Raw genomic sequence first — 12,420 nt, 5'->3', positions numbered from 1 at the left:
GCGTCAAAACACTGTACACAATTTGTGTAGTAGCAAACACAGTCCAATAAATAAAATAAAATCATTGTTAGCTTGTTTTGCTGCCCCCAAGTGGTCAAAATATATCAGTACAGCTTTAAAGTTGTTTCCATTAAAACAGCTACTAAATTTACTAACCTACGATGAGTGAAGAAAGAAAAAGCAACAGATGTCAGGCCACCGTGAGCCTCCAGAGCAGCTAAAACTCTGCTGGAGGGATGAACACCAGTCTTTGAAAGGCCACGGGGGGGCTGCATGGCCTAGAGGTTGGAGAAGTGGCTTGTGAGCCGAGGGTCGATGGTTTGATTCCCCCACTGGCAGGAAAAATTCAGGTGTGGTAGAGTGATTAATGAGAAAAAATACCCCGTCCTGATGGCTGGTGTGCCCATGAGCAAGGCACCTAACCCCCAATTTGTGTCTGACAGTGGTAGCCCACAACTCCTGTGTGTTTCACTGCATGTACGTAATTTGCTGGGTGTTGCACATGTGTTCAACTAAGGATGAGGATTCATTTCAGGACAAATTCAGTGTGTGTATGTAAAAATGTATATACTGCCAATAAATCCCATTTTGATGAGGATAAAGAAGAAAGAATCTCAAATTTCCCACAACTGTTTGACTTAGTTAAGATCTGGAGACTTTATACAGTTTTCGTTATTTTCCAACACACCAAACCATACAGTGGCTCCTTGTGCTCTGTGTGGAATATGATGGTTATGTAAGAAAAAGGGCAAAAATTGCGTATTGTTTTGTGTATTTTCTACAGGGAGAGGGGGACAGGAAGCAATGAGGACGATGGGAAGTGCGCTGTAAGTTAACGAGCAAAGGCGGATGATGAAGCCGAAGGATGATAAACGTTGATCCTGGTGCTGCAGACTGAGACCCATGGTTAATCAGCGGATTTGCATGTTTTGTGTCCTTTGATTTTATTTTTTATGACAAAATGTAATCACAGTGGATGTAATTAAGTTTGTTTTACCCACAACTTAAAGAAAAGAGAAAAATAAATTTTGTGCTTTGCTTTTCATTCATCTTTGCAGTGACAAACGTTAGAACCACTGATGCAGGCGATTATTCAGGAGGTCACCTGCAAATATTTTTGTATTTAGAAGGCATTCTAAATACAAATAGGCATAGGGATTACATACATATCTGATTTTTTGAGCTGAAAATTGGGATTAAAATACATTTTTTTGTTCTGTGCTGAGATATATCGAATTAAATTTCACTGTTTTTATTTATTTATTTGAAAAAAGGAACTGCAAAGGAACCACAGTGGTTAGGCAATTTATTAGCTGGCAGGACCGACAGATCTCATTAGTGGGATTAAAGTAAACGGATAAAGGAAAGTGGTGAATGTAACTGTGAACACCTACTGTACACAGTAATCAGATTCCAGACTTACTTGCTGATAGTCAGAAACCTAAAATACAGAAAGTATTCGGATTATTAAATCATGTTTAATTTCTCTTTTATAAGTTATGGCAACAACAACAAAAAGCAACTGCAACCAGTTTTTCTGTCCTTAGCAGAACATTTTAACTTCACTTATATTCACAGAGTGAATAAGACACCAAGTGATCTTTTACAGCATCATTTCAGTTTTTATTGTTAGAAAACCTATGTTTATTGTTATCATGTTATTACTGATATGTTTTCTTACAGGATAAAGTTAAGATGAATTGTCCCACTATGTAATAGCAGAGGAAAATTTCCCCTGTCCTCATTTGAATTTGAATCTAGGGCTTTGTGAGGTATACAGCACGCGGCCGCCCCCAAGCGGACAACAGCGACGTTGCATCATCAACGCCTGCTAGAAATAGTTAAGTTTCGGTTTCCAATCATCAGAAACGATACCGGACTTTCCTGCGCCGCTGAACCTAGCCGATAGTCAGGAGGGTTTATCTTGCTTTGGTGGTGGTAGGAAGGAAACATAAGAAGAGCGTCAAAATGATGGAATCAGACATACTGAAGTTCATCTGCGCCAACCAAGGAGCAGTTAACACTGATTATTTGGTGTTTAATCTCAGCTCAGGCGATTCAACGAATGTGTTGGACGTAATTAAGAACCGAGAGAAATTTGCTTCGTGTTGCATTAACGGGCAGCCAAAGGTGGTGGCGAGGACCAGGCTGAGACTGTGTAGAGCTAAAGACTGTCAGGGATCATGTAGGGGGCTACACGTTTGTAAAAACTTTCTCTTCACCGGATCCTGTAACTTCACTACGTTGAGGTAAATATGTTTGCCTAAAGCGCGTGGTCTGAAGTAATTCAGGTAGCCATAAACTGCGTGCCTGAGGTTGTTGGTGCTGGGCGGACAGTTGGAGACGCTACTCCTTCAGAAATATCGAATTTTAAAGAAAGATTTATTGTTACAGTACAAATTATCACATTTTCCTATCTGTATGTTATCTGTGTTAAAGCCGTCCGATGACGAACGACACTGTTACAGGCTGCTTTTAGCGTTGTATTGAAAGTTAATGTCCAGGCTACCTGTTTAAAGGCCTTGGCAAACATGGTGCGTTCACGAGCTGTCTGCGAAGTCCGGCTAGCCCTTACCTTATCCTAAGTCGCTTGTACGATGCCACAGCTTTGACATATTAATACAGAAATGCTAGATATTAAATGTTTTAAGTGTAAAAGCTGTAAAGTTCAGTTTTATAAAAACACATAAAATGAAATGACGAAATGAAACTTTTCTGCATGTTATACAATCTGCCTGTTTCCAGGCCTGAAAACACCGATTTATCGACTGATACCTGCCTTGTAGACATGCTATCAACAAATAAAACAAAAAATAAGCAACAAATGCAAAAACATTGTTATGTGCCAAATTGTTATTTCAGCCATTGCTATGAGCAAGAAAGTAAATAAGTATATTTCCCAAACTGGGAATATGTGTTCCAGCACTCAGACTTACATACAGCATGAATGAGTCCAATGTACCGTTCCTACTCTTGAAATTACATGTGAACCACATTCTGCAGTGTCAGGCAATAAGCCAGTTATATTGTTAGTCAAGTATAAAACACTTCAGTAGCTCTTTGTAGCTGCTGCTACAAGTCATATTTGTTTCAAATAAGACAAAAAAATAGGCAGCCGTGGCCTAGAGGTTGGAGAAGCGGCTTATGATCGGAGGGTCACCGGTTCGATTCCCCCACCAGACGGGCAGGAAAAATTTGGGTGTGACGGAGTGATTAAATTGCCTCCATTAGCCGGCTGATGTGCCCTTGAGCAAGGCACTTAACCCCCCAATATGCTCCCCGGGCGCTTGATGCTGCCCACTGCTCCTGTGTGTGTTTCACTGCATGTAATTTGCCGGGTGTTGCATGTGTGTGTTCAACTAAGGATGGGTCAAATACAGAAGACAAATTCAGTGTGTGTATGTAAAAATATATATACTGTCAATAAAAAGCTGATTCTGATTCTGATTCAAACACCACTATTCATATCCTCAGCAACTGTGCATTTAAAAGTCACAGTCATGAACGATCCCTGTGTGTTGTGTTCTTCGGTGACAGGAGAGTATGTACCTTCTCCCATGTGCTGGACTCTGAACACAATCGGATGATACTAAAAGAGCATGAGCTGGAGACTCTGACCAGGGCGGAACTGTGCACGCTGCTGCTGCAGAGCGACGAGTGGCTCCTCCCTCCCGTAAGTTGGACTACACACAGAAGATGCATCCAGAGGAGTTTGTCAAATCAGATTGTTTGTTCGGTCAGTGTATGAAAAATGTGATTGCTGGAGATCTGAGAGGTCTTCAGCGCACAAGGAGTTTTGTTGGCTTTATCATCGTTTAGATTTAATAGCTGTCTTAAGCGGTTTACTATCACGGCAGCTATGTTTGTTTTGTTTTTTTTGTTGTTGTTGTTGTTTTCTCACCCTTTTTCCTCACTTTTTATCTTTCTTGATTGTAACCACCTTTTCTCCCTATACCAGATATGTTATGATTACAACAATGGCGATGGGGAGTTCGGCCGTTGTGGTGATGGTAATGGTTGCAAGAGACTGCACATCTGTGAGCGGTTCCTGAACCATGACTGCAGCTGCTCCAGGACTCATGATTTTTGTGCTCTACAACCATTAAAAAGCCTGCGCGATAAAGGCGTGCCTGATGATCTTTTACGTTCCTTGAAAGCAATATATGCAAATAGACTTACTTTGAAGTGCTCTGATAGAACTGATGATAAGGGAAACAGGGGCACCCGCCATGATTGGCAACCGAAGTCTTGCACCAGGGAATTCTTTGCTGCTGCCAGCACTGATGTGAGCAGTGACAATGGTCTGAATTTACCTCAAAGAGAAACGCACAGAGGGAGAGGGAGAGGGAGAGGTGGTCCCCGGGGCAACCAGGGCAACAGGGGCAATGGAAGCAACAGGGGAAACTGGAGTAGCAGGGGCAACAGAGGCAACAGAGGCAACAGAGGCAACAGAGGAAACCAGGGCAACCGTCACCTAAGCCAACGAGCCTGTTCCACCAGTGACATCCCTGGCTTAGATTCGGTAAACCTGATTGACATTGGAGCAAGTGAAGGCAACAGTGACCAGCAGGAACTAAATTCCTCCAACAGTGACATCTTTGCTGCTGCCAGTGACACTGATGTGAGCAGCGAAGACGGTCAGAACAGAAAACAAACAGGAAACCTATGTAAAACTTCAGCAGCTGTCAGAGGGAGAGGTGGCAATCCCGGCAGCAGGGGCAATAGATGCAACAGGGGCAACCATCAACAGCTGCAAACATCCCATGCCACTACTGACATCTCAGCCACTGTGGACGGCTATGCAAACAGTGATGATGGGCCAAGAGAAAAGCAAAGGCCTGTCAGAGGTAAATTACACCAGCTTCAAAAGCATTCATTAGAGAACTGTATGGACTGAAAAAAAAAAATCAGCACTTCAGTTTTTGCTTGTTTCTTCTAGATAAAACTGAGATATGCATGTACTTCATCAAAGGATACTGTAAACATGAGGGTGAGTGGCAATAATGCCAGCAGCAATTCCATTTATCTGATGTATCTTTAGGGCAATCATTACATCAGTTTGATTTAATGACATTAAACGGGTTTCACTACCGTTCTGTTCTCAGAGAGATGTTTCAAGGCTCATGACACGATGCCATACAGATGGCAGGTCAGAGAGAATGATCAGTGGACCTCCCTACCTGATAATGAGATGATCGAGAAGGACTACTGTGACCCTAGCAAAACATACAGGTATTCTGTGCTAACTTTCAGTATGACTGTATTTCTGTACTTCTGTAAAGATATTATTCTTTTAGTCAATTTTCATGCCTTTGGCCACTGTAAACCCAGTCTTTAGGTTTGGTCTGCCAGTTGCTAAGGGAGGAAATTGAAACATCATTTACTTGAATAAATAAAGAAGAAATAGTACGGAAAATAGACGTTCACTTTTGCCAAGAGATGGATAAGAAAATTGGTATCGCCCTCTTATCTGTACATTACATATAAAGCTAAAACAAGTAGCCAGTTAGCTTAACTTTCCATAAAGACAGGAAACGGGAAACAGCTAGCTTTGCTCTGTCCAAAGGAAACAAAATTTGCCAACTATGCCAGCAATACTCACTAATCCACATATTATATCTAATTTGATCTGCATTTGATTGTGTGAATTAATGGTTACTCATTTTGTCTTTAGTAGCAGCAGTAACAGCAGCCCACCTGTGCATTTTGACACGATGACCTGTGGATCGAACAAAGTACGGCGACTCTCAACCATTAACTCTTTGCGCGAGCCAACCTTCATCCATACCACCGAGTGGGTTTGGTACTGGGAGGATGAGGTCGGAAAGTGGACCATGTATGCTTCAGCTGTGAGTAACTGAGCGGTTTGGAATTAGTTTTGGTTGTGAAAATATAACCAATTTCCTGTTTTCTGTGAAAGCTCCTCTTATTGATATTTTTATAGAAAACATTTGTAATGTTGAAAGGGTCACTTATAATGATAAGCCCACAGAGAATAATTTTGTGTCCCTTTTTAGCATTTTTCAGCTTGTTGTTTTGGTGATAAAGACAATGACTCCGGACAAAGCAGGTCCAGAAAAAAAATCCACCATATGCTACCTGCTTAGCATGACACAGCAAACATATAAAGTTGGCAACTAGCTTGTGATGGTAGTGAAGCATTTAGTCGCTAAAGAACCAAATGTTTCACTCAGGAAAACAAAACAACTAAAGTGACTACTTTTTGCTCATTAGGCAGACACACTCCAAATGATTGCTAATGTTGCTATCAGACTGCTGGATGTGTAAATGAGCAACTGTTTGCTAACATGTACATCATATGAACCAATAATATTTCATGCTGTGTTTACAGTTTTATGTTTACAGGTCATTTTATCTCAGCAAAGAATTTTATTCATTGCACGTGGAGGTATTTGCTGTTTTGTATAATCTTAGTTATGTTATTCTGTATGATAAATATCCTGAATAGGGATGTCCCAGTATCCCCAGTCTGAACACTGAAAACGCAGCCAGTCCCTGGTATATATTATCTGACCGTTTTGGGGTTGGTCAAAGTTTAAAGTCTTTGCTCTCTAATAACCCTATGTCATAAAAATCTTCAGTTAATGTTTTTTTCCTTGATGAAACACTGAAACAGTCCCTAATGGATAGCAGTTAGCAAACAGTGGAGCAGCATGAAAAAATAGCAGCAGCAGCCAACATTTTCACTGAAGATATGCACACTGACAATATGCCTCGGCAAGCAAAGCTAGTGGAGCTGATTTGTCTAAAAATGACCACTTTACCTCTATTTCAGTGACACTTTGTAGGCGTACCACAATCCTAAATTCTGCTGTACTGACAACAACTCACTGCAGAAAACTTGCTCATGTAAATTTGCTCATGATTAGAAAGAAGTGAGGCTGCCTGAGCCTTTCCCAGAAGTGGAATTTATAATGTAATATTGGCATGCTGATGCAATGCTCAGCTATCTGAGCCACACTGGCTGTGGTCCGTGTGGACTCTGACAGTTGTCGTGGAAATGAGTGCCAGATTCTGACACAACAGGAATGGAAACTTCCTACTTCATCTCTCCCACTCATGCTCTACTAAACTTGCACTGAACTGACGACTACATGTGTTTACTTAATCCTGTGACTCTTGATATTCTCCTTCATTATTATAGTATACATTTCTTTCTTTGTTATACTCTGTTTCTTAAGCTGCTGCCGATGCTTTTGTTAAAGTTTTAATCTCACCTTTTACAGTTCTGCATCCACACAAAAATCTCAAAAAAGAAAGAGATGCCTCAATGTCTGAGCTGTGTGGACAGGCTGTGTGGCAGCATCTCTGAGCAAAAAGATTAGCAGAAGCAGAGATTGGAGTCAGATTGCATAAATTTTAATTTGTCATGCCTGTATTGGGCTGATGTTTTGAAAGTTTTAAAGGCATTCAATGGAGATTCTTCAACTAATACCGAATGATTCTCCAACTTTCCAGACTGAGCCCCTCTCATTTTATCTTTGTCCCACGGGTTTGCACTTTCTAAAAAATAATTACTTAAAGCTACAGATTTCAGACTTCCAGTGAAGCATTTGACCACATCATGAAAATTCTGATGAAAAGTAAATCCTGCACGAGACTGCATATTCACGTTGTTCCTCACATTTCACTCAATTCACTCAATGATATTATAATTGATTACTTTAATTCAGTATTCTAATGAGAGATATGGGGTTTAAAAAGCCAGACATGGTCATAAATAAATATGAGAAACTGAAATTTTTAACCTGCCATTTTTCCCCAAATCTCACAGATGACATTAAATTTCACCATACTTGAGAGTCAATATAAACTCATGTCATCAGTAACCATTAGCACAACAAAATAGAGCTGAATATAAGCTTTATAAAATAAGTGATTAAATAACAAAATAAATAAATTAACTTTTTTGCAGAGAGTTAGATGAAAACAGTATCACTGTCATGTTACCTTGATAAATATGAAACATTAATATGAAGTTGGGGTGGTAGAAGACTCTGCAGGTTGCCTGGCAACCTGATGGCAATACAGGGAGTCTGATTTTTTTTTTTTTTTAACTAAGTTAAACCAACTGGCTGCTAGCTTTACATCCACAGTGAATTTCCCAAAATGTGAAACCTCTTTTATAAAAACATTTGGTTGATTTATGCTTCCTTAGCCATTGTGCTGAAGTCAGTGTTATTTGCAGTAAACAGTTTACAGTTACTGTACACACTAATATCCTTACATCCCATACCAACTCGCTCATAACTGGCTGTCGAAAAGTTTCTTAACTTTCATCTTAACTAGGTTAAATAAAAAAAGCATATCTGTCTTGTGTGGCAGGATGGTGGACACAAACCAGCAGACATGGACAGCTCTAAACTGGAGCAGAAGTTTCTGGAAAATGACAAAGACGTGGTGGAGTTCAAAGCCGGTTCACAGTCATATTCACTCAGTTTCCATGGTAAACGGACATCTCTCTTCCAGTTAGGTACTTTTAAGGATAGTAGAGTATTATGAGCTTGACTTTTTTTCTCTCCTCAGACATGATACAAACAAACAAGCAGTATGGCACAAAGAGAGTTGTGAGAAGACGGCCCAGGTTTGCTTCTGCGGAAGATGTTCGAGCAAGGAGAGTGAGGTACAACATCCCGAACCTGATTGCGTGTATGTTTCCACTGATTCAAACTACATCATAATTATAGTAATCTTAATCATATTTTGCTTTCTAAAACAGAAAGCCTCTTGCTCAAGGAAATTTTGCCCCCATACCAGACCACTGGGACAAGACCCAGGTCCCTCAAACAGGGTACAAGGTACTGTGAAAACACCAATACTTCAAACTGCATGGTGACTGTCTCCACTGTCTCAGCTAACATTCATGTTCATGCCTGTGTGTTGAAGTTAGGTAGTGTGTGTTCCTGTGTTTTGAAATCTATGTTTTTCATAATATCAATGTACCACACAACAACATAAAAGGAATTAAATGATGAACCTACAAAGAATTGTCACCTGAATATGTTGTTCTCCTTTACAAAGCATGAGGGCTTGAGGTCATCGTTTAGCTTTCTGGCACAACTTTGCTATTTTCTTTGAACTGCTGGTGAACGTATTGGAGCAACATTTCGCAAGTACAAAAACCCCCACATATTTCTCTCAGGAGTAGGTAGAGACAAAAAGCAGAGATAAAGAGTAAATACTGGACTGCAGTTCAGCACGTGGCCAGAAGTACAGGTTGAATTATAATGTTGCTGCAGGACTGTTGGTTGTGTAAATAAGAAACTGTTTGCCGCTTGTTGTTAGCTCATCATATCAGTGGTGATGTTGATATGTCAGCGTTGTGTTTGCAGTGCTTCAAGTGGCCAAAATGTCAGTTATTACAGTTAATTGCATCTGAGAATTTTTAGTGCAAAACTAATTTCCTTTGGCTTTGCCTTGTGTTTTCCAGCGTGTCCCCCTCCAGAACTCCTCAGGTGAATTTAAGGAGATTGAAGTGCTTTTCCACGAAACTATGAAAGGCTTTGACATTGTCAAAATTGAGAGGATTCAGAACAAAGCTCTTTGGGAAGTCTTTCAGTGGTACGGATGTGATTATCATGTATTTGGTGTGGATACTTTGTTTGTCATTAATCCATCTGACTGGTTGTGTGCTTGATGTTCTTTGCTAGGTTGTTATTGTAGTATCTGTTCAGATAACCACCACTCTTACACCAATGTTAATTAGCACATATATATTTTTAAACATGAGCAAACCCACTAAAAATAGGTGACTCCTTTATGATTGCCGTTAGACAAGTTTTCCTTTTTGCAGTAAGCAGTAAAATGCTCTGTGTCTTAGGGGTTGGGCCTCTGCAGCTGTGTTGCCTTATGTTTTCACATGTTCCTAAATGTGCATTTTCACATTCATTTTTATCGTTGTTATTATTTTAAATAAAGGCAGAAAACACAAATGAAGAACAACAATGGTGGGCGCAACGTGCTAGAAAAAAAGCTCTTTCATGGCACGGACAATAAATACGTGGATGTAATCTGCCACACCAACTTTGACTGGAGACTCTGTGGAACTCATGGAATTGTTTATGGCAAAGGTGAGTTAAAGGAAGTGTTCATTAAATCATGTATTAAAAAGAAAATACGCTCTGGATTGATGGAACAGTACCTTACATAAATTGTAAAATGTTAACATCACACACCCAAAAGCTTTTAACCCCAATTCAGTCTTTACCTGTTCAGAGCATTGTTTTGGATGACTTGCTCTGGTTCAGAGATGGTGGTCATAGCTCCTCCCAAGACAAAGGATCTCAATTTGGTGCATGGGGCTTTAGATGGCTGATAAGTTTATTCAAACATTCATTAGTGTCACCTGGACAATTTTATTTGCTGTGTTGCAGTGTGTTAGGTTGTAGATTATTAGAAAATAATGTCTTAGGGGTTCAGATTGTTGATCAGACAACTTTTGATTTTGGGAAATTTTTCATGTGAAAGAGAATATTTTTGCTATTTTCAGACATTGTACAGACAATACAAATAATTGTTTGTTCAAGAAAATAATTCACAGATGATTCAGTAATGAAATAATCATTGTTTGCAACCTCCATCATCATTTCACATACAGTGTAATGACTTTGCAGTAATCACAAAAATTTCAATCTCTCTCTGTGTCCAAACCCAGGTAGCTATTTTGCACGGGATGCCAAATACTCCCACAACTACACCAGTAACTCTGACGTCAGATGTATGTTCATCGCACGGCTGCTGGTGGGAGACTACACCAAGGGGTCTTCTGACTACTGCCGGCCCCCCTCCAAGGATGGTGGGGACATAAACTTCTTTGACAGCTGCGTAGACAACGTTATAAATCCTTCTATATATGTTGTGTTTGAGAAGCATCAGATCTACCCTGAGTACTTGTTGGAGTACAGGACCACACACCCGCTTGTTGAGTTATATAGCACTACATCGGTGCAGACACCCAAACCAGTACCAACGGCAAGACTAACTCCCCAACCAAGCATTTCAGTTTATAAACCGAGCACATCCTCATACCAATCGAGCACATCCTCATACCAATCCAGTGCATCAACCTATAAACCCAGCACATCATCGTACCAGTCCAGCACATCGTCATACCAGCCCAGTGCGTCAACCTATAAACCCAGCACATCGTCGTACCAATCCAGCACATCGTCATACCAATCCAGCACATCGTCATACCAGCCCAGTGCGTCAACCTATAAACCCAGCACATCATCGTACCAATCCAACACATCGTCATACCAATCCAGTGCATCAACCTATAAACCCAGCACAGTCCCCTATATGTCCCAACTCTCAAAGTCTTCTCCACCTTCACCAACCCCGAGAGCGAAAAAAGAGTCTGATTCATCCTGTGTCATTGCTTAGGGACAAAGGTACAGTTGAGGGTAGGTGTATTTTGTCATGCAGAATGTTCAGGGTTATATTGCTGATTATTGACATTAATAAATATTAGTAGTGGAATGTCTTTTTGTTATACACAAGACAGTGTCACTTAAAAGACAGTGGACTTCATAATCAAATGAAAATAGTCAAGTAGAAAAAAAAATACATCTAACAGGAAATATTAATGACAACTGCCAGTTTTTACAGTCGCCAAGTTTTCATCTACATTTAGCACAAATTTAGTACAAATTTCCAGAAATTGCAACAGAATGTCCGTTCCCATCCACTACTGCTCTGTGATTATTAGGAGTTCACAGACAGATAAACAGCTGATGGTGCAAATTCTTCAGTCGGGTCCCATTAAAACACTGCAGAAGAAGACTGATGGAGATATGACATTTGATGTGGAGACTGTGACCTGATTTTTATGATTGATTCACTTAATCTGTTTCTTTTGCAATTTGTCACGTTTTGCTTGTATCCATATTCTGTACATCAAAACACAACTTTTTTTTTAAATTTTCAGGGTTTCTAATCATGTTTTTTATGCATAAATGGAAAAGATGCTTTAAAAACAGGTGGCTGCTTGATTATAAATTAACATAAATAACATTATAAATAAATTAATCTGAAACAGATTTGCTCGGGAAATATACATCATGATTCCATTTAAATACTCATATTCAGAAGTTACAATAAAGAATACATAACATTTAGTATTGAGTGCATTAAGATGTGCTGCAGGATTTAAAATTAAGCATTGAAGTTAACAGCTTCATTCACAAAATGAAAATTTGCAGTGTACGTCTCTGATTCACAAAATGTTTAGGGTGTATGGTTATTGATTACTGATTTGTGTTTGCTTAACATTATTGTTCCACTGTAGCTAAAATATGCTAAAACAAATCATTTTAATCATTCATATTCAAATTGTTGTACTGTTTGCAAACACAATTCATTATGTGCATTGGAAATAAACTGCGTACAGAAACAGTG

General features: G+C 39.7%; 1 protein-coding gene across 2 annotated transcripts; it reads left to right on the top strand.

Annotated features, from left to right (window-relative positions):
• The first annotated feature begins 1,856 nt into the window (after nt 1-1,856).
• Nucleotides 1,857-12,420, top strand: si:ch73-252i11.1 (uncharacterized protein LOC553517 homolog). 2 transcript variants are annotated; one of them, XM_046379306.1, is made up of 12 exons: nt 1,857-2,249; nt 3,538-3,673; nt 3,959-4,847; nt 4,940-4,990; nt 5,106-5,232; nt 5,678-5,849; nt 8,347-8,467; nt 8,548-8,644; nt 8,741-8,819; nt 9,452-9,582; nt 9,940-10,091; nt 10,676-12,420. In XM_046379306.1, the coding sequence occupies exons 1-12, from the start codon at nt 1,969-1,971 to the stop codon at nt 11,404-11,406; spliced, it is 2,967 nt and encodes a 988-aa protein (XP_046235262.1). In that variant the 5' UTR covers nt 1,857-1,968; the 3' UTR covers nt 11,407-12,420. The 2 variants fall into 2 exon arrangements, with proteins under 2 accessions (XP_046235262.1, XP_046235261.1); XM_046379305.1 differs by having other exon boundaries at nt 5,675-5,849.

Source organism: Scatophagus argus, chromosome 22 (genome assembly GCF_020382885.2).
Source record: "Scatophagus argus isolate fScaArg1 chromosome 22, fScaArg1.pri, whole genome shotgun sequence".
NCBI classification, from domain to species: domain Eukaryota; kingdom Metazoa; phylum Chordata; class Actinopteri; family Scatophagidae; genus Scatophagus; species Scatophagus argus.
The sequence above is the reverse complement of the archived record's forward strand: the minus strand, read 5'-3'. Positions and strand labels throughout refer to the sequence as shown.

Coding starts and splice junctions, on each gene's coding strand:
- si:ch73-252i11.1 (XM_046379305.1), top strand. CDS start 1,969: ATGATGGAATCAGACATACTGAAGTTCATCTGCGCCAACCAAGGAGCA. Junction 4,991..5,105: donor AGGATACTGTAAACATGAGG/GTGAGTGGCAAT, acceptor TTCTGTTCTCAG/AGAGATGTTTCAAGGCTCAT. Junction 9,583..9,939: donor CTTTGGGAAGTCTTTCAGTG/GTACGGATGTGA, acceptor TTTTAAATAAAG/GCAGAAAACACAAATGAAGA.